General features: G+C 48.3%; 1 protein-coding gene across 10 annotated transcripts in view; it reads left to right on the forward strand.

The window, feature by feature from the left end:
• NAV2 (neuron navigator 2) overlaps positions 1–22,481 on the forward strand; it is a 717,995-nt gene that overhangs the window by 389,825 nt on the left and 305,689 nt on the right. Inside the window, exon 1 of one of the 10 annotated variants that reach the window (XM_074336130.1) lies at positions 12,902–13,220. The exons of the other annotated variants lie outside the window; for them this stretch is intronic. Coding sequence (XP_074192231.1) covers positions 13,170–13,220 — 51 coding nt within the window. The 5' untranslated portion in view covers positions 12,902–13,169. Of the gene's footprint in view, positions 1–12,901; positions 13,221–22,481 lie in introns of those variants that run through there. 10 annotated transcript variants of the gene reach the window in all.

Raw genomic sequence — 22,481 nt, forward strand, 5'->3', positions numbered from 1 at the left:
AGGTCTGTGAGAACCCAGGTCCCTGTGCAGTCGGGTCTGAAAGATGAATCTGAGTGTGAATATGGGGGTGGGAAGGAGCAGGGGGCGGAGGGGGAGCCAAGCCAGGCTTGGAAGCGACGGGAACTGTCCAGCTCTCAGGAAGCTGATGTCATTAGAGCATCCCTGGACGATAAGTACTCAGCAGGGCCAATGCCTGATATCTCTTGAGGAGGGAGAGAAGCATCTCTTAGATCCAGGGGAAGGGCACTGAGATAAAGTGTCTTTGTCTGGAACACAGAGCCAAGCCAGCCTGCAAACCGATTCGTGTAGCATTGAAAGGATCGTGCGTATCAGGCCTAGATGGGACATGGTGGGAAAACCTGGTAGTTTTGGAGCCATTGAATAGAACGTGTTGACTCCCAGCCCCAGACACAAATCCTCCAGCATCTGATTCTAGGGGCCTTTTGGGGTTTGGCAGGCTACAGGGGTGCCCCTGCAGCATCCAGGTATACCCTCCTCCCACCCACACTCTCACCTGCCCTGCTCCAGTTCAAAGCCTCAGGAAAAGAGGACTTGGATCTGGGTCATTGCCAAAGAGCAGGCCCTTTCTTGGAGGCTGCTCTGGGGGTGGAAAGAATAGGGTGGTCCTGTGGAGGACCCCAGGAGGACTTGGTCCTCTGTGCCCTTGAGTTGTGGCTACGGGTCAGACAGTGAGCTTGAATGGGGAAGTGAGCCTGGCTATAAACGGACTGGATCGGCCCTGACCCAGGAGCCGGGTCCGGGAGTGAAGAGAGAAAGGAATCTCTTTCGTGGAGAGAAACTGGAAGGTGCGGGGCAGCGGAGCTTGTACCCTGTTGAGCTTGGGGAGTTTTATGTCCAAGATCATGAGTCTATCTCTTGATTTTAGAAAACAACACAGCTCCATAACACGAGGGGAAAAGCAATGATAGGACAACTCAAACTCTTCATGGGGTCATGTCCCAGGAGCCCAAAGCCAGAGATCAGATGGTCTGGGATCTGCTGAGGGTCTTCTGTGTGACTCTGGACTAGTCACTTGACCTTGCAGTGTTTTTACTTATTTAATGGTATTAGTAAATCTTGATGTTGTCATCTCACTGAGTTATTAGGATCAAACGGAAGAATACAGAAAGTCTTTGCAAAGTTGAAAAGCTTCTAGTCGTGTATAACTTCATGCCTAATTAACTTGTATAAAACAGTAACACTACTATGAACAATAAACATCCAATTAGCACTGACCATATATGTGCCATGCACTGTGCCAGGGTTCAAATGCATGTGTCCCGTGGGCCTCACAGCACCCTAAAGAGAGGCACCGCTGTAATCCCCATAGCAGATGCAGTCGTAGGGCCCAGAGAAGTTAAGTAAGTTGGCCCAAGTCACGCAGCTAGCCTGGGTGGGCCAGAATCTGAATGCAAGTGAATCTGAATTTGTCTGCAGAGGACACACTCGGATCTCGAGAGCCTCTCGCCCACATCTCCAGGCGCTTTGCACCCCCTTGGCTTCCTCAGGGGAGATAACCACCCGTCTATCCAGTGAAAACAGACCTGTCACTATCTCTTCCCTGCAGACGGGTTCAGTCCCTGCCAACTGAGGAGCCTTCACACAGCCTATTGACCAAGTCCAAGAGCCAGGGGTCCTAATGGCGACAGCAAGTCCCCACCAATCCTGGGAAATGGAGAGATAGATGCCAGGGCACCGGGGCTCCTCCAGGTTATGGAGAGCAGGCGCGTGTGGTGGAACGTTCCCGGCCGGGATGGGCCTCCCTCACCACATGTTGAGTGGGTCTTGGAAAAACATTTCCTTGAGAAAGCAGAGGCAGGAAGGCAATCTCTGAGGGGCAGGCTGTCGTTTTCCATCCTCTCATCAGGAAGAGGAAGGAAAGCTGCGGGCCCTGTCTCTCTGCAGCCCCTCCTTCAGGGTGGACTTGACCAGCCTCCTTCAGGAGAGCACACAGGCTGGCAGCCCAGGGCTGTGTGCTCAGCTTGCCTCCTGTTACTCCCTTAAGTGGACTTTGGAGAGTTCGGCCGACAGAAAGTAGCAGATAAGGGCTTCTGGGCGCCCTCTCTGAGAATACTTCAGGAGCTTTTCAGAGATGAACCAGGATGGCAAAAGGACATGAAAACAGGTAGGAGAGGAACTATTGAAAGAACCGTGGCGTTTGTCTGGGACAAGAGAAGACCCAGGAAGCATGGGCACTGTCTAATAGCTGACGGGCTGCCCTGAGACCGGCTAGTTCAGTGGGGCCTCCGTAGCCCAGAGGAAGGAATGGCAGGGAATGGTGTAAGGAAACTTGGGGAACTCTCACAAAAATGCAATGTAACCGCTAGAGTCTTCCAGAAGGGGAAAGAACCACCTTGGGGGCAGTGAGCTTGCCATCAGTGCAGGGGTTCAAGCAGAGGCAGGAGGCCCTGTTCCCTGTTCGCAGGGGCCTTGCTATGGTGGGGACATGTGCACTGGAAGGAAGAGAACTCAGGGATCCTTGAGGCCTGCAGAGCCCCGAGAGTCTATGGCTGTGTGAAGAGGAAGGGTGGGGAATGAGATGGAATGGAAGGGAAGGGGACGGCATGGTGTGTGCAGTGCACGCCGGGGCTGTGCTGGCCTTTCTCCACCCCCACTCTGGGCTTCACGGTGCCCTCCCAGTTCTGTGTTGGCCCTAGTGCCTTGGGACCACCTGACCTCACTATTACTCCTTCTTCCCAGAACAACTACCAGCCCCCACCCCTGCCCTTCTGTACCCTACTTGTTGCTGGGCACCACTGGTGGATAATGGACCAGATGAATCATTCTGGGGCTGGCGGTGTTACCTTTCTCGGGCAACATGATGCCACAACCTGGGTTCAGAGCCCTTGCCCTTGGAGCAGCAGTTGTCAGTCTTTAGTCAGTGTCAGAATGAGCTGCATGCTGTAAAAACACACACTCCTGGGACACACCAGAATCTCTCATTCAGTAGATCTGGGGTGGTGCCTGAGAATGTGCGTATCTGACAGGTGCTCAGGTATTGCTGACGCTGTTGGTCCAAGGACCTCGCTTTGAGAACCAGTGCTGTAGAAGATCTATAAGGCTTATAACCTTAGGTCCAAAGCTATGGATTCAGAGGAATCCATGTTAGAATCCCAGCTGCACCATCTGTGAGCTGTGTGATGATTGGCAAGTTACCTGATGCCTCTGTGCTTCCATTACCTGGTCTGTAAAATTGTGATGGTGCTCCTTTAACAGCGTTACTGTGAGCACTGAAGGGGATGAGTTACATGGAGAACTTAGGCAGTGTCTGGAACATGCTAAGTAGGCAAATACCTAAGAAACGCTAGCATTTTTTGTTGTCAGGTGGGTATGTCAGACACACATGTCCCCCTTTATAGGATAGTGGTGTAGGAGCAGAGAAAGGGACACATTCTCCTCCAGTTGCGCCCCATGTGTAGGGCCAACCCCACTGTTACTCCTCACCCATATGCTCTGTGCTGGAAAGAGGGGATTCCTCATCAGTATGGCCATCTGTAAATCTTAGTTTTGTGCTAGGGGCCTGCCACACATTCTGAGTGACTGGCTTTCGGTGTGACTCTGCAGGAGCCTTCCTGACAGGAACCAGATTGTGTGTATGACACAAGGAGTGGGTCATCCAAAGTCTCTTGTAACATTTCTGTTGGAGCCCCAGGGCAGCTCTGTCTCACCATTCGTGTCCTGTGGTCCCTGGACTGATCGTTTACATACACTCATTCCATTACATCTCATTCCCCACCCTCCCTCCTCACACAGCCATAGACTCTCCGGGCTCTGCAGACCTCAACGCACAGGGTATATGTATATATATGTACATGTATGTGTACACACACACACACACACACACACACACACAGGCTTAAGTCTCCTGCTGTAGAGTCTCAAAATTAAGTGAGAACAATCTAGGGGTGACTTTAGATAGCCTCAGGCTGCTCTGAATGTTGCTGAAGAGGGGGACCCTCTGGGAAAATACATGCCAGATTCTACCTGATAGGAGACGTATCCTGAAGAGGGCTTCTTGGAGTAGCAACGTGAGACATGCTCCATGCAAAGGGCTGTAGTCAAATACGTTTGGGAAAGAGTACCCCAATTCCAACTTCCTGCTTCGAGCTCCGGATGCTTACAGGGATATGGAAGCTTTCCACGAGTCCTACAGGTGGACACAGGTAAGGTTGTTGAACATGCTAACCTGTGTTTCCCATCAATTAATTCTGGGAAACTAGTTCTAGGAATTTACAGTTTTTCCAGGTGACTTTATATGTAGTATCTCACCTGATTTTCAAAACAACCTTCAAAGGCATGATCATACCCATTTTACAGAGAAAAAGGTTGAGGTACAGAGAGCTTTATGACTTATCCCAGGTCACAGAGTATTTAAAACACTATCTACAATTGCATGATCTGAGAAAGAATTTGGTGCAATCAATGAAATTTTATTTGTAGTAGCGGCAATTCTTAAAACCAAACAAAACAATCAAAAAAAATTTTTTAAACCACTAAGAGGGAATGGCACCTATTATTTGTCAAAACCCTTTCAGTGGAGTACCTTTATGCTATTTATTGATCTTAGGCTCATATTATGATTATGACATTACCAGAGGGGGGAGGGGGAGAGTACAGCATAGGTTGTGGATGTAGATTCTGCAGCCAAACAGAGTTTGAATCCAAGCGATATCATGTACAAGCTCGTTGATCTTGGGCAAGTAATTTAATTTTCCTGTGCTTGTTTTCCCCTCTGTAACATGTAATTTTCAAACCTCTATCATAAAGTGACCGTGATTATTCAATGAGATGTTACATGCAGCTGTCTTAGAATGGTACCTGGAACATAGTAGATCCATTTATGAAAGTATTTGTTATTGCTGCTGCTATTGCTTTTGTTACTACTAATAATATGTAAAGTCTACTCACCTGGAGAACCCGTGGAGAGGGTATTTGGATAGGAGCCAATAGTTCTAAGACCCAGCTTTGTCCCACTCCGTTAAGCGGCTGTGCTTCACTCCTCTTTGGCCAACTCATTTAACCCCTCTGTGACTCAGTGTCCTCCTGGGAATATGGGCTCATGGCAGCCATCCCGCTTAGTTCATAGACTAGTCAAAGAATAACCTCCTGGGCAACTGATAGAAAAGGGCTTTGACAAACATGAAACAAGGTCATTGTGATTTCTTGATGTCCACTTTTGACAGGAGCATGAGCAGAGAGGAAGCTGTGGAAGGGGGCTGGCTTGGGAGAACCTCTCCCCTAGTTTTGCTGTAGGATCTGAGAATTGCCCAGAACCGCTGAGGCTGTTGGATCCATGGCAGCTGTCATTATGACCAATGTAATTTCGTGGACCTGCACAGAAGCCAAAAGCAAGTCACTAGCGGTGCTGGGAGTTTCCCTTTGCTCAACAATGGCGCCCTCATTCTGGGATTTCCCGGGTTGTCCTCTGTTGACTTTGGAAGAGAGGGTGATTGTGTGCACACACTGTCCCACCTGGTGCATCGCAGACATCTGTTTCCTCCTATTTACCTTCATCGCGTGCCCCGTGTACAGACCCAGCGTGCCAGCCCTGGTCCTCATTTTCGTGGAACTCATCATAGACCCCCTCTCCTAGGCTAGGTGCAGGAGGCGGGCGCCCTTGTCATAGATTGCATACACTGCTGGGTGTGTGTGTGTGTGTGTGTGTGTGTGTGTGTGTGTGTGTGTAAAACAAACTCCTGTAAGGTTAGGATGCCTGACAAAAGTGGAATCAGTGTTCTTACTGCTTCTGTTCCAAGGGAAACTCACCAAAGCTCCCATTGGGGAACATGTTTTTGCCCACCTTGAGGGTGTTTGTGTTTGTTTAGTTGCTCAATCATATAACTTTTCAATAAACAGCAATTGCATTCCTTCTAGCAAGTTTACTAGGGAGGCTCTCAGTTCCTGAGCAGTTCCCAGGAAGTTGAACCGTGGGCCCCATGGGAAAGATGCTGCCTCTTAAATTGCTAACCTTAATCCCCGGTGACCAGAACTGGCCCAGAATGAAAGGGCTGATCCCACAGGGAAAATAAAATAAACGGAACCACACCACACTCTCCCCCACCAAACCACAACCACCGAAAACAAAACAAAGCAACACTCAACAAACCCACGCAACCCAGTCAGAGTTGGACAGAGTTTGAGGGCAATTCCGTTCCAATCTGTTCGTCTGAATCATTCAGATGCAAAACCAGAACAGAGGACAAAAATTAGAAACCATTTAACTTTTCTAAGGGCTTCAACAATAGCTATCCATACTTCTGTGCCCACAGCTCTGTGGCAGAATTTTAAAGAACTTTCTGTTTTTGCCTTAAATTGTTTTATTTCACCTCACATGAACGTCTAGCCCAACAGTGGGGCTAGATGAGCCTAAAATACGTCTTTATAAACCACTTCCCAAAAATGTCTGCAAGTCCCCACACCCTGACAGCTCCTGGACTTACAGCTCCTGGGAGGGTAGGGTGGGGGGGGAGAGAGGAGGGAGGCAGCAGGAAGGCTCTTCAAAGGGAGGTCAGAGGTCATCCAAAAGGTTGCACAATTTCAACCCTTATCTGCCTCATTGAGGTAGTGGGAGGGGAAGGAGCTGGAGGAGGAGCCGCCAGGCCTGGGATGTTGAATAGAGCAAATAAATACCAGGGGCACCTGGCAACCCTCAGACTGGAGGGGAAAGCAAGCCTGCTCCTGGATTGCTTGGGACCAGTTTGGCCGCCTAGTGTATAAGTCTCAAACCTCTTACCCCAGAGCTTTAAAGTTAGTCTTTAATTCTTCATTCACTCATCCTGGAATTTATTCTTCTACCCTAAGCCTCTTCTATGTGTGGCAATGTGTGAGGGGCTGTAGAGAGACAGAAGACATAATCCTCTCTCCAAAAGCTCTCCTTCTAGTAATACTTAAAGGAAATGTCAAGTATCCAAATTCCCAGCAAACAAGAAAATCTATAGTCTGCAGAGTTGGGTTTCTTTTCAATACCTTTTGCCCAGTACAGTGGGGACCTGATTCTTCTGGAAAGTGGGCGAGGGACCAGATGATCTTGAAACGCCCTACACTCCCAACATTCAGAATTTGTTAATTGTGTTTAATAATAAGCCCAGCACTATGCTGGGTGTACAAAGATAAATACAATAGAGCCCCTGGTCCTAACCAACTTATAATCTGGTGCTAATAATACAAATATCAGTAGCAGAACCCATAACAGCAAAAGAGATACACCCACCCCAACTACAAGAGGAGATGGGCTATTGTAAAGGCCATCAAGAAGATGGAAATAAAGTACTGGGGACCACAGAGGAGGTTGTAAATAGTTCTGATGCTGGGCGGGGGCAGAGGGGGCTCTAAGAGAATTTCGTCAACAAAGTGAATTCTGCTCCACTGATCAACAGCTTGTCACTGACAGAATGGAAGGAAAATCACTTCCAAGCTGAGGGAACACCCTCGGCAAAGCCCTGGAGATACGAGCCTAGTCCAGGCGAGTAGGCGGTCCGCAGGGACATAGGGAGGGGCCACAGGAGGCACTGCTCTACCCAGAAAGTCTCTACTGTCACCTGACCCGTCCTTGGCAGTACATTGTGTGGGGAGCCCGGAAGCGACACATTAAACCCTGTTCAGGGAACATGCTAAAGGCAGTGGCATTTAGTGTGTGCACCCAGAGATGCCTTTACGTAATTCTTGATCTCAAGAAAAAAGAAAGGGGTTGGGGGAGGGAGAGAAATCCTTTGCAGGCCCAGCCCTCTTTAGGGGCGTATTCATTCATTTGTAGGCTTGTCAGTGTGACATTGTGTCTCCCTCCCTGGAAGCTATACATCTCACTTTGAAACCTTCCAATCGCAGCGGACCCCTGCAGACCCCAGTGTTCCCAGGCTGACCTTTGGGCAGGGGGCTCACTCCACTCCTAGGCTGGTGGAGGGGAGATGGCACCTCTTGTGCTCAGGCCCTCCTTGCTGTTGGCTTGGTTGGCTGGCCAACAGGAGTCTTTTCTTCTCCGGGAAGGATTCGTGCATTTTTAAAATTTGACTCTCAAGTTCAGAAATGCCTGCCGGCTGTGTACTTCCACAAGCCTTTCATTTTAATTTTTATACATTTTCTTTCCCCATAGCCGAGATCTCTGGGCCCTCCCAGACTGGGACGGAGAGTGAAAATGGGTCTTAAAGTCACTTGCAAAAATGCTGCTCACAGGTTGTCTTCATTATGCCACGGATGGCAAACCTGGGATTTCATTTCCTATACGTAGTATAAGAATAACGCAGACACTGCAGAGAGGGGGGTTAGGCAGGCGGGCCTGAGTGATACTCCTGTTGGCGGCTTCTGAGCTGGTTGAACACAGCCAATCACTGTCCCACTCTGAGTCTTTAGCTGCAGGACGGGAAAAATGCCCTTCCTGAGCATTGCTGTGATGAGTAAGTGAAAGGTACCCTGTGTGCCATGCTTAATAAGTTGCTGCTAAAATGGCCAGGATTTCCGTTTGACAAATGATGCTAAAAACTTTTCTGTGGTTTTGCTATTCAAGCCCATTCGTTTGGGGAAAAAAATAATGGACGGCCTACACGTATGTGAAGCTATCTAGCTTATTTGCTCCCTCTGCGGTGGCGCACTGCTTTTGGTCTTTCCTTTGTCATCCTTGTATCACGTAAAGGCTGACATTCCCCCACGATCAGCCTCATGTGTGGGTGGAAAGGCATCACCCCACATTGGGGGCCACGTAGAGAGCCCATTTTGTCGGGCGTTCCCCAGGCAGGCCCCCACAGCATCTGCATGTTCCCCCATTCGTCACTGCTTTTGGCTGACGCAGTGGCAGACCCCTGTTAAACTGCATTATGTTCTCTGGGAAACACATTAAGCCATTAACAGCTGGATACAAATTAGTTTATCAGACAGGGGTTGGCCTTGTGGAATTTAGGAGTGAGAAGGATTTTTATAGATCATCAGTTTGTAGGTAAGGGAATGGAGGTCCCTGGATGAGCAGATTTGGGGATGCCAGGCCTTAAAGCCTGCTTTCTGGCCGCAATCTCCTCCCCTCTTCATGCTGCCCTGTGGAGCAAGCTACACACTCCAGCTTTGATTCGGGAGATATTTATCACATGCCTGCCCTAGCTGGGCAAGTGCTGAAACTTCAGAGGAGTGTGAAGAGGGCAGACAGACAAGGGAATAAGCGAATGCTGAGTGGCATGGAGCAGATATCTAGATGCTAGGGATGGAAAGGTCTGGAACATAAGACACTGGCAGCAAAGGGCAGATCCAGCCTCCAGGGTGTCAGCGCCACCAGGGGTTCCACACTGCTAGGACTTAGGGCCCTACCTCGTGGCTACCGTGAGAACACAAGAGAGGTCACACTCCAGGAACTGGGCTCAGCTGGGGGGGGGGGGTCACTGCCTCCAGGGGTCAGCGCTGGATTGTCAGGCCCAGAGGATGGGTCAGAAGGCCAACAGCTGGGAGGAACCAGACCGCACTTCAGGGCAGACCTTCACAAGCATTGTTTCCACCGGCTTTGTCCCATGTGGTCCACACAGGCTGATCTCTGTCCCTTAATTCACCTCAAAGGCCTTGGTACGAGATTACAGAAATGGGAGGAAGGAGAAGAAAGTGGCTGGGAGAGGCAGCTTGGTGAATGATGAATAGCTCTCCAGGGGGTAGGAGGCTTTAGGAGCCACTTCCGTCTGAAAATCTTCAGGGTCCACACACCTGCTGGGGTGAACTCAGAGCCCTTAGCCCTTGGGGACACCCACTGCATCAGTGGATTGCTGGCCACATCAGTCCCCCTTTCCGTACATCTCTCCTTATTCAGGTCCTTTTTCTCGGTCTTCTGCATGATTTCAACAGCCTTCTAACAGGTCTCCCTCCCTCCAGCCTGCACCTTTCAAAGCTGTTCTCTTGCTATTACTAGAGAGGTCCTCCTAATCAAATCACTCCTCTGGTTTAGAAGAATTAAGGGTAGAAGCCCCTTTTCAGGGACTTAGCCTGCTCCAGCCTAACAAATAGCCCTATTTCCTGCCACTCAATCTCTACATTCTGACCACACAGAGGCTGCCATGCTTTGCCACCTCTCCGTACCCTCGCATGTGCTATTCCACCTTCCTGGGGTGCTTTCCTCCTCCTATGGCACCTGCCTTCATCCTTCCAGATGCAGATCGGTGTCACCTCTGTGAAGCTCTTCCATGCTTCCCAGTCTTGTTCAAAGCTTTTCTCTTTATGGCTCACTTGTACACTGTACAGCATTCTTTTGTAGAACCTGTCACGTTGCATTGCAACTGTTGGTGTATGTCTATCTTCTTATAGACTGTGTGTGCATGGTAGGGGCATGTACACACACACACACACACACACACACACACACACACACATCAGAGAGGGACTCCTTTCTGATTCCCAGTACTGAGCACAGAGCCAGGTAAATGTATCATGGCAGATGCTCAAGGAGTGTTTGTTAAATGAGCTAGCACACCTATGGTCTGAAGGGTGTGAGGTCTGAAAGGCAAGGCCACAGATCTATTCTCTTTCATTAAAGCTGGGGCAAGTGCCCTATGCCCCATTCCTCCTTGCACCATGAGTGGCGTTTTCCATCTTTGACCAGTAAAGATTGTGATTAGGAACTAATTGTTCCTTCAGTGACTTCCTAGAGATGTGTCGTTTTTTAATGTTTTGGATATCCTAGAGAATGTGATACGCCAAAAGATGCTTCCCCAGAAAATGCACAGCCACCCAGGCTTGGCATTTTCACACAAGCAGAAGATGTCTGAAGTCCATATCCTCCCACCACCAGGCTTCAAGGACCCCTGGCTGACAACAGCTGAAATAGAGAGCTTGTATTTTGTTCTCTTGGCCAATAAGATTTTGTCAAGCGTTATTTTCAGGGGGAAAAAAAAGTTATTTTAGAATCTGTTTTACAAGTATATAAGATATATTAATATGGAATATGCTTTTTCAGATGACATATTCTCATATGTTTTCAAATATTCCTTTTCTCTGTTCCCCTACGATGTGTCCCTTTCCACGAGGCAGCAAATATTATTGCCCGTGTTTTGGTCTCCAGAAATATGCGTGGAGATGTACATAACAGGGTCTCCTGCAGTCATTCAGTGTCGGTCGGGGCCCCAGGCAGGATGTGGGACGTGCTGCCTAGGTCTGGCTCAGTCCTCATTGCAGAGGAAGCTGCAGGAACTTACAGTAGGACATTGTCAACAAGCTTTTATTTGGGAGACGTTTACTGAGCTCCCACTATGCACCACACACTATTCCAGGCACTTGGGGATCCCATGGGGGAACAGACAAGGTCCCTGCTTTTGTGGAGTTTATAGCCAAAGGGGACAAGGCAGAAAATAAACAAGAATGCAAGTTAGCTAAGTTCACACGGTGAGCAGAACAAGGAAGGAAAGACGAGAATGGGCTGGCTACAAGAGTGTGGAAAGTAGAAAGTCGCTATATTAAAAGTCAAGAGTCCTTCTGAGGAGGTGACCGCATTAGAAATGAGACCATAGGCAGTAAGGGGAACAGGGATCTAGGGAGAGTGGCTGTAGGTGCAAAGGTCCTGAAGTAGGAAGGATTTCAGTATGTCTGAGAAAAAGAAAGAAGGCTGCTGTTGCTGGGGACCTCTGAAGGGTCAATCCCAGCTTGGGAGGGGGGGGTGGGAGAAGAAGAAGTTATAAGTCATAGAAAAGGCTTGGGAGTTTTCAACTATGAAGGGAAGTCAAATCCTGAAAGGGTTAGGTAGGGCAACATTTTGATCTAATTGGCATGTTTTAAAGATCACTTTTAAAAGATTAGAACCCATTTTATCACCTCCTCTCAGTTTGAATAGTTATGACTAACGTAATGAATGTGTAATAAGGTATTTCCATGAGTTTTCATCATAGGTGTCTATCAGCAGGGCAGAGCCAGGATTTTCATCCCAAGGTATCACTGCAGCCCAATCAGAGAGAAGCTCGGAGGACTGGGTGGCCAGTCCCATCTTGCCTTGGGGAGATGAAGGATTCCTGAGCCTTTTCAGGATACTGAAAGTGCTGGGGACCCCTGGGAGGTCACTGCCGGATCAGGGGATGCTGGATCCAGACCAAGGGTTGGGCAGGAAGGTGAGGAGCCCAGTCCCCCTCAATGTCTCAGAAAGCACAGGGTGGAGGGGGCAGGTCCCCAGAAAGCCTTTGGTCGATGGGGCAGGCAGAAGAGGAAATAAAGGCTTCACAGCCTCTTCCCCTGTCCGCCTTTCCTTTCACTGCCTGTCCCCTCTTCCTTCTGCGAGGGCCACAGATGTCCTTTCTGCGGCAGTAGTAAGCAGGTATGTTTGAAAATACTCGAGCCCCGTCCTTCCTGTAGCAGGAAATGTTGCTGGGGGAGCGGGGTGTGGGTGTCGGTGGGTGTGTGTGAGTGTCTGGGGGCGCGGGGATGGGCGGAGGGGACGCGGTGTGGAGGTGGTGGTGATGGTGCATCCATCCCGAAGTCAAAATTCCAGCTGCTCCGGGGGCGGCGGCTCCGGAGTGGTAACTGGCAGACAACTCGGGTGAGTTCGGTGAGGAAAGAAAATGAAGACGATGCTGAGCACCCGTAGGGAGAGGCACGGGACGTCTGCGCTAAGGACCGTGAGGACCCGGGAGCCACACACTGCGCTCCCGCAGCCCCCGCCCCCATCACACACCCCCATTTCTGCCCCAGGCTGCCCCGCCTACCCACGCCCTCCCCGAAAGTTAAGTACCTCTCGGCTCCAACCTCTCTCCCCCTTCCTCGGCCCCACCGCAGGAGCTAACCCGACCATTGAAGCGCTGGGGGCCACGCGGGGCCGCCCGCGGGCGGGCGAGGGGGCGGGGAGCCGGCTGGCCGGACCCCCCCTCCCACCCTCTCCGCCGCGGCCCCAGCGGCCTCCGCGCTGCTAGGCGCGGGCGCTCGGACGCAGGGGGAGTTGTTTGATTTGGCCGAGGCGGGGCGGCTGGCGGGGAACGAGTGAGCGAGGCGCTAGAGCCGGGCAGCGCGGGCGCCGGGCCCGGGGGTAGGGTCCCCACGCGCAGCAGCGGCCCCGGGGCGGGGGCGAGACGGCCGCGGGTGCTGGGGATGCCCAGAGGGGCCGGGGCCGAGAGGACGACTCCGGACCCGACGGCCCGACCTGGCCGGCGCGGGTGCAGGTGCTTCGGCCCCCTCCGCCTCCCCCCCACCTCTTCTCCCCCCCCCCCCTTCCCTCCTCGCCTTGAAGTAAGATGAGCGTGATGCTGTGGCGCTGGGAACAGAATAACACCACCATGAAGCTGGTAAGGGTGGACTGCAGACCCACTCCCGGGACACTGCTGTACTTTTTAATCCCCCACCCCACCCCCATCCCCATTCGGAATTGTCTCCCATGATGGAAAGCCCCTAAAATGCATTCTATACTTGGTATTTCCCTAATTGTTTTGAAGATGGATTTCAGGGTGGTTGTTGTTGTTGTTGTTGTTGTTTGTTTGTTTTAAACCTGGAAAGTAGATATGTGTCTGTGTGAGCGACTGGGGGGGGGGGGACGGGTTGCATTCTCTCCCTGTCCCTTCCACCTACTGATTCCTGGGGCCCTTGGGGGTTGCACACGCCGGGGATTGTCTCCTGTGAGTAGGTCTGTGCTCTCATGGCCGGCCCGGGACAGTGTGGTCTCCTCTCCATCCCCCGCCTCCCCAGCCCCCATTGTGTTTTGATTCTTTAGGATGCCCCCCCGATGTTGATCTCTATTGCGGTTTGGCTTGTTTGGGGGGGGAAAACAAACAAAAACAAAAACAAAAAACGTAAGCCCAGCTTGCATGAGCACGGTGTCCTCTTCTCCCGCCTCTCACAATGGCTTAGTTTTCTTTCAAGCTTGCCAGAACCATCTAGGCTGCAGGTACTTTTTCCCTCCTCGGTTTTCAAAAATAACCGCCCATCACTCCTGGGAGGGCTGAGGAGAAGAGCGTTTTCCCTCTGCTCCAGGGAGCTGAGTTTCCCCATTCCTGGGAGAAAATGTGATCCGCACGCTCTTCCTTGGGTTTTTCTTTTGTGATTTGTTTTGTATCTTATGGTTTCTACTGGCGGGGAGCCTAATTGCCCATCGAAGTCAGCCGTGCTGTGGCCATGCCCTTTACCCCCTTGGATGTCAGTTTCCTCCTCAGTAAAATGGGGCCAGTTCTCACTCTGTCGCTGGTGTGAGGATAAGAAACCATATTTGTAGATTTCCTGGCACATAATAAGGACTCAATATGGAATAGCAATTAATAAACTGGAATTAATGTTTATTGGGGTGAGCTCTTTAAAGATGGTAACCCCAAAAAAGTCATAGCATCTGCATTGGATACCAAGATGCCATATCAACCTAAGCTGTTTCTTCACATAATGAACGTATTTGTTGGGAAAATGGCACCTTGCTTTTCATGCTTCTTGTGTTATGTTTGGCTTGTCTAACTTTAATCTACTATTTTACAACTTCGCTAATATGCTGTAACATTAGCAGACGGTGTGCAGTGCACCTTTGCTGCACTGTCAGGACTCCAGCTCCCTAATCCTTTCCTGGAATCCTTTCCTCTAACTGAACTCTGTGGGAGAACCCAGCATTTCACACATTTTGTCTCCAAGGTGCACCTGAGTTGCAGCACGGGAAAGTTGGGTCCTGGTCTGGACCGCGTAGCATCAGGATGCCAGACTTAAAGAAAAAAACAAGAAGAATAATTATTGCCCAGTCAGGGAAGATGAGGAGCATCCCAGGGGACATGGAGCTTGGTGGCAGGTGGCTGTGGTAAGGGCTGGGATGTCCTCACTGCTCTAATATTGTTGCCCTTTTAGCTTATGGAGGGAGCTTTTCCCAATGTGGGTCAAAGGTCAGCCTTTATTGGGTCTGTGGGGGTTTTTGGACCTGAGTCTCACTTTTTAAAATTAACTCTGCGAACTACCCAAGGTAGTTGTGATCCACCAAAGTAACCCCCTTCCAGTTGGGGGAGGGACTGGAGGAGCTCAAACAACCCAGGGGAGGCAGTTACTGTCCTGTGCTCCCCACTGCCTCCAGACCTCAGGCAGGAAGAGGTGATGGGTGCACCTTGCCATTCAGATAGCCTCGGGGATGCCCAAGGATGGGCCTCAGCCTTTCTGCAGAAGCCCAGAAACCATGGGCACATCATTAGTTTGCTTTTTGTGTCTTCATTGACTGACGGGTTGAATTAGCTGTTATTTGTTGTGTACTTACTCCATGCAGAGCCCAGTCCTGGTGGCAGGCTGTGTCCAGTGTGAAAGGCTTTGCTCTCAGGTGATTCTTGGTTTGAATTCCAGCCTTGCCACTTACTACCGTGTGTTCCCGAAAATAAGACCAGGTCTTATATTAATTTTTGCTCCAAAAGACGCATTAGAGCATATGTTCAGGGGATGTCATCCTGAAAAATCATGCTAGGGCTTATTTTCCGGTTAGGTCTTATTTTCGGGAAAACACGGTAATGTCTGGATCAATTTTCCATTTCTGTAACAGGGGGCATTATGACACTCTTTCCCAGGTTGTGAAAAGATGAAATGGGACTATAAAAACAGGACCCAACACAGTCTGTAATATGGGTCCCTATAGATGGGAACGACTGTTGTCATTATTATTTTCTTCAAAGGTAAGTGAGGCAAGATCTATGTCCCCACTCTCCATTGTTCTGTTGGGTGAATGGTTTCTTCTCCTAATGAGCTTGGGAAAAACAAACCTTTCTTACCTTTGAATCATTAGTAGGAAGGAGCTCTCTGTGAACATCTTGGAGTCAATTGTGTGTGAATAACCGACTCAGACTGGGGCCTGGGGCCAGCGGTGGGCGCCTGAACTTTTATTTTATCACTGTCGCAGTTCAATAAACATGAAGTCGTTTAACCCACAGCTTGAAAATGCACTGTTCTGATTGACTAGTGGAACCAAAGGTTTTGTTTCATGTTCTGTTTTAAGGCTAATTGGATCAAAATGAGGCCAAGAGTAATTAGAGGCAAAACTTACATCTTTAGGTGTTATCTCTGCAGGGGAATGTCAGAAATGTACCTGCCCACCCAGGGTAAAAGGCAGTAGCTGGTAAATCCTATTTCTGTCCAGATCCCACCCAACGGGGTCACAGGGGCCTTTGATGAAAGTGAGAGGAGGTGACTGCTCAGGCCTAAAGTGCCTACTGGAAGGGGGTAAGCGTGGGGCGGAGTTCCAGAGCGTGATGTGAGTGGTTCTGACATCCTCTTCAACCCCCAGTTCCCTTCTTTTAGATTCTTGAAGAAATCAGGAGAAGCAACGAGGCCACTTCTGCAGCAGCTTGTGTCCTCTGAGATATAGCAGAGCCAACAAATAGGGGTAGAAAAGGCACGGAGAGAGACCACCTTTGGAGTCCGTCCTTGGGCGCAGAGCTAGGTGTCCCAGTCAGAGAGACCTGTAGTCACAGCTCTGCTGAGGAACTGTGTGTTGCGTGATGTGGGGCCAGTTGCACAGCCTCTTCCAGCCTGTGTTTCTTCATCTGTAAATGGGTACACAGCACCTCACAGAGTTACAGAGAGAACTAGAAAAAGTGTGCCTCAGGCTTTGAGCTCGGGGTCCAGCGATTAGTTGACGGAGCAAATGATTGCTCTTGTGATTATATAATAATATGGTCTAGTAGTGTGTGCATGTCTCTGTGCTTGGAGAAAAGACTCAACAGAAATACTCCCAATGTTAACACTGCTGAGCTCTGGGGGGATATTACCAGGGATTTGTTTTCTTTTTTGTCTATACTTTTCCTTACATTCCAAATGTTCTACAACGACCATATATTACATTTATCATCAAGGAAAAATAAAACCTATTACTGATAAAATAATAGATAATTAATATTAATCATATTAATAGCTAACATGTATTGATTGAGCCTTTGCTTTGAGCTTTATTCTGTTTCATCCTCACCATAACCCTGTGAAGTAGAAACTACGAGGTGTGATCAAACAATACAGTGAATGTTTAAATTTAAAAAAATTTATTACAGTAAAAGACACATTGTTATTAATCCCCCTCAAAATGCTGCCCCTTGCTTCGAACACACTTATCCCATCATTCATGCCACTTTCTGAAGCAGTTTTGGAAGTCCTCTTTCATGAGTGTCTTTAGTTGTGCTGTCGTGGCTGCCTCCATGTCCTGAATCGATTCAAAACATTTACCTTTCATGGTCTTTTTGACTTTGGGAAAGAGCCAGAAGTCACATGGTGCCAGATCCGTTGAATAAGGTAGATCAGGACTCACCATAATATTTTTATTTGACAGAAATTGCTGTACCAGAAGCGTTCTGTGACACGGAGCCTTTCCATTGTGATCAGAAAATACGGTGAATGCTACTGCCAAGTTCCATCCAATGGAAAGGCAGGGATCTTCAATATGGGAAGTGGCGCGTCGAACCTTAGTAACAGTGTGTGACAAGTTTCAACTTGTTCTGTGTAGTCAGTCGGGTGTGAGCTACGGTTGAGAGAAGGTGTGTTTTAAAGTGTGCTGTAAATCATCCTCCATCATGACAACGCTCCGTGTCACATATCGCTTCTGGTATATAGCAGTTTATGTCAAATAAAAACATTATGTTGTGTCCTCATCCACTGTATTCACCACATCTGGCACCGTGAGACTTCTGGCTCTTCCCCAAAGTCAAAATGATTCATGACATCGAGGCAGCCACGATAGCACAACTAAAGACATCCGGCTTTAATGTGTCATTTGGAGCAAAAATTAATAGAAGACCTGGTATTATTATATTATATTATAACTGGTATTATATTATACCCAGTATTATATTATATTAATTTTTGCTCCAAAGATGCATTAGAGCTGATGGTCCAGCTGGGTCTTATGGGGAAACATGATAGGTGTGTATGAGTGTGCGGTATACAGGCCTGTGCTTCCTCTCTGTGAGGTGCCTCTCTGTAAGTTGTTCCCTTCTGTTATCCCCTTTGGTCAGGAAGATGCTGTGAGTGACGTGGCGAGGAAAGCGAACACTGTGAGCAGGGCTGGGTTGGCTCATCACCCTCCAGTGTCCTGGAAAACATTTCTGAGGCCCTTCCACAAAACGAAGGAGAATGTGGCTCTGAATGAAGAATAATTGAGAAGAATGATGATGAGGGAATGTTCCTCTGACCTTTGACCTTAGCCCCCAAGAGGCATTGGTCAAAGACCCCCTAGGCCTGTAGGCAGCCAGGCTAACAAGCAGAGTAAAAGAGATCGCTGGTGAAAGGGCCCTGTCTGCCTTTCTGCGGTGACACCACACCCTTCTAAGGCAAGGACGCCATGGATGCTGCAAAACTCCTGAGGACACAGGTTCTAGGTTTAAAATACAGCGGCCCTTCACCTCTCATTCATCCTTCTGTACATACGTAGATGGGGTCTCCTCTTAACAACTGCTGCTTTTTTTCTGACTAAAGATCATTCACCTGAAGGCACTGCCCTCTTCTGCTGGTAAATCCTATTTCTGTCCAGATCCCACCCGACAGGGTCATGTTGTGGCCTTTGATGAAGACAGGAAGAGGTGACTGCCCAGGCCGAAAAGTCTGCTGGAAAATATCAGTAATTTCCACTCTCAAGGACTTCTAGGACTTTCTCCCACTTTCTACATACTATAACTAACATCGATTTCACCATCTCCCAGGTACTGAAATCATCATATCCATTTTCTGTTAATTCCCCAAATCTCAAGGGCAAGAAATTCCATCCTTTTCTGGAGAAATCAGGTTGAAATATACAGGAATGTTTCCATATGCATTTCTGCTATGGGTAATGAGCCATCATAGCCTTGATATACTTTTCAGAATTGAAACCAAAGCATGTAAGGAAGGTTTTGACTCTGGTTAATTACTTGGAAAATAAAGAATAGAATATTGTGAGGGGAGGAAAGAAAAACCCTGAAATTAGTAAGTGACTTCCTTTGGATGACATTTTGAGGTAACACATTTTCCTTCATTTTTGTGTTAATAGAGGTAGAGATTTGTAATTGGTCCCTCTGGTGACCCAGCAGTGCTCACATTACTTAGACAATTGTTTTTGTGTGAAGCCAGGAAAAAGGAAAAAAAAAATTTGTTTTGTTTTGTTTCTGGCTTCTGTCATAACCACCCAGAAGGCATATGGCTAAGCTTTTCTTCAGGGTCTCGAGGCTCTACAGGAAGTGTGGAGCAGACTGCCATTATCCATCCAGCTTAGAGGTGGGGCTCCTGGGTGGGTGATGCAGGGGTGTTCCCAAGGGTTGTTCTTTCTGACTCAGTTGTTGCAGATGTGCTGGTGCTGGTGTTATAGGAGTAAAAGCCAGGGAGGCGGAAATGCCTGAGCTGCCCCTGGGAATGGGTAATAGGATGAGGGGTTAGAATGAGTGGAAAGATACTGCTTACACAGGGTGAAAAGAAGGTGTGATGAAGATACATGAGAAGGCTGGGAGGTAAGAAAGGACTTCCCTAGTTACCAAAGATAGTACCTGCTTCCCGTCCTAGCACTGTGACATGGGACCAGGGTGAGCTGAGCACCTGCATTATGTTTTATCTTTGTCTTAGTGACAGAAGGGCTGTGTGCTCACAGTACATGACCGGACACGAAACACTGTGGGAAAATCTGTGCGAAGGGAGGTGCTTTAAATAGGGACATATCAGCTCCATTTGTGCCCTGAGCTCAGGATGATGTATGTGTGTCGATGGCCTGGGGAGTGAGCCTTGGCCAACAGTTGTAGCTCCTGCCAATTTCTATGGCCTTGTTACTGATGTGAAGCTTCAAGAATCAAGACTACAGACTGCATCGCTCCTGATCAGAAACCTCACATGGGCTCCTCCTTACTAGTGGATGAAGTCCCACTCCTTCCTGGCACTCTTGGTGACAGCAGTGTTGTAAATCTCCCTCTGCTGGGCTGCCAGATAGAAGCTGTTAGTTCCAATCAGTATAGTCAGCCCACTGATTTCCTACTTTTACTGCTCCCTGGAACTAAATGCTTCTTCTATCTGTCCCTATTCTATGCCATCTTGCAAAGCTCAAATCCAACCCCCTTTCTTCTAAGAAGCCCTGCCTGACCACACCACCTCCTGGGATCTCTGATAGGCACTCGTGGTAGCCTGCTTTCAATCCTGCCCTGCAGGGTGTGTGCCAGTGTCACTGCTGTCAGACTTAGAGTGGTGATGAGATGGTCAGCTTCAGTTCCTTCCCAGCTCTGCCATCCACTGGGTGCCCTTGGGAGAGTATCACTTCATCTCTCTGAAGCTCAGTTTCTTTATCTGTAAAGTGATGATGATAACTCTTCCACACTTGGGCGTGTTGGGGTTGTTTGATAAAATGTCTTTTTTTTTTTTTTAAATACAGATTCTTTATTTTTTTAAATAAATTTTTATTTGGGGGATATTGGGGAACAGTGTGTTTCTCCAGGGCCCATCAGCTCCAAGTCGTTGTCCTTCAGTCTAGTTGTGGAGGGCGCAGCTCAGCTCCCAGTCCAGTCGCCATTTTCAATCTTTAGTTGCAGGGAGAATTGAACCGACAACCTTGTTGTTGAGAGCCTGCACTCTAACCACTGAACCATCTGGCCGCCCCTCTGGAAACTTAGCGACAGTTCATTGTCTTCAATCTAATTGTGGAGGGTGCAGCTCACTGGCCCACGTGGGAATCGAGCTGGCAACCCTGTTGTTCAGAGCTCGCGCTCTAACCAACTGAGCCATCCGGCTGCCCCAATAAAATATGTCTTTTGAGTAGCACCCAGCACATAGTAAATGCTCAGTAAATGTCAGCTGTTGTTAGGATGATGCATGCTAACAACATTCATTGAACATATTCATTGAACAAATATTTAGAAACATTTACTACATACGGGAGGATACACTAGTAAACAAAAATAAATGTTTGCCTGCATGGAACTTAGTGAAGGAAATGGATAACAAGCAAACTGTATATTACTTTTTTATGAAGATGAATGCTGTAGAGAAAAATATAGCAGGGTAAGAAGGATAGAGAGGTTCAAAGAGGTTACTCTTTCATAGAAGATGGTTAAGGAGGGCTTCGCTGGGATTTTGTGAGACTTAAATGAGCTAACATAAGTATTCAGTGCAGGACCTGACACCTCATAAGCAGTCAATACAAATTTATTACGATTATCATCATCAGATCAAGGGTAAAAATTGTGTTTTTTTTTCCATATCTCACTGTGCAGAGGGGTAAAGGATATGCAAGGTGCATTACTTAATGTTAGGGTTGGAAATGTAGCTGAGCAGTGGATTTGGGAGATGAGCTGACTTGATCTGCTCCCTCCATACTCATAGAGTGTAAGACTCACACAGTGTTTGAATGCTGGACTCAAAGGTCAGAAGGGGGGTACTTCATGCCAAGGCAGCCACAGGAAGAGTTGGACAGTAGAGTCCTGGGCTAATAATCTTTGAATATTAGCTGAGGAAGGAGCCCCATGACTAGTGGCCTCCAACAACCCACTTCAAGTGGACCCAGAGAGACGAAATGACCTGCCCAAGGCCTCGTGGCCTTTCAACAGTTTTAATGCATCGGCCATAACCCATTCTGTAAATTTGTGTAACAAAGATTATAAAGAACATGAAGAGAGCACTTAACATTCCACCTGGAAAAGCCATGTTTCTTTGGAAATGGGCCGTGGATGACGTAACCCTGCCGTATCCCATTACCCGGTACTTGGCTAATGTTTGCACGAAACTTGTTTTGGTGAAACTTGAGCCTGGAGAAGCCAACTAAAGTATATTACTTTCTTACTGTTGAATGTCTCCTAGGCTTGGGCGAACATTTAATCTAAAGAGTAAGGTGATATTTCCTGAGATAGCAACGAGTTCATGTTTTGAAATGAAGTGAACTGAGTTCATTGCATTGGTTGGCCTTTTTTTTCCCTTGAGTGCTAACTGCAGTGTTGTAAATGTTCCCTCTACAAAGTGGGGAGCTGTAGGCATTGTCGTTTTCAGTCCGTATAAATTGTGTCCCTGCCTCTCTTATTAGGGACTGTTCCAGATTGAGCTATATTTTGGTTTAAGGGGGCCCCTATTTGAATGAATACATTTCTGACCCAGGACAATCTAGGGACAACTGGCTTGTTTTACATTATATTTCCTGAATACCTGGTCCACACTCTCTGTCCTCTCTCCTTCCCAAGATGCTTATCAGTCAGTAAAGGATGGCTGCACACCTAGCTCACACTAGGTAAGGGAGAGAAAAGTTCTATTCATGGACCTCCTTGGATAACAAGTTGGTCAGAAAAGAAAAAGAGCCTGCATATAATCAGATAACACTAGGAATTTGGGGTTTGGTGCATTATCCTTTTCACTTAATTTCTGGAAGTGTCCTATATTATAAGAACTGAAATAGACTTCTTCAAAGAGACAGTTGGAGTTTCAAGGCCATAGATGCTGCAGTTCCAAGATGCCTCAGCTATGAAGCCCTATTGATTATGTGTCCACAGTAGCCACTGTGGATAAACAACCCCCTTTCCTGTGCCACCACCTTGCTTTCGGCTTCCCGGACTCACTGCAGATGCCTGCTACAACATAAGCCCTAGGAGGGCAGCAATCGAGTCTCCATCATCTTTGCATTCCCC

The sequence above is a fragment of the Rhinolophus sinicus genome, linkage group LG06 (genome assembly GCF_036562045.2).
Source record: "Rhinolophus sinicus isolate RSC01 linkage group LG06, ASM3656204v1, whole genome shotgun sequence".
In the NCBI taxonomy this organism is placed as follows: Eukaryota; Metazoa; Chordata; class Mammalia; order Chiroptera; family Rhinolophidae; genus Rhinolophus; species Rhinolophus sinicus.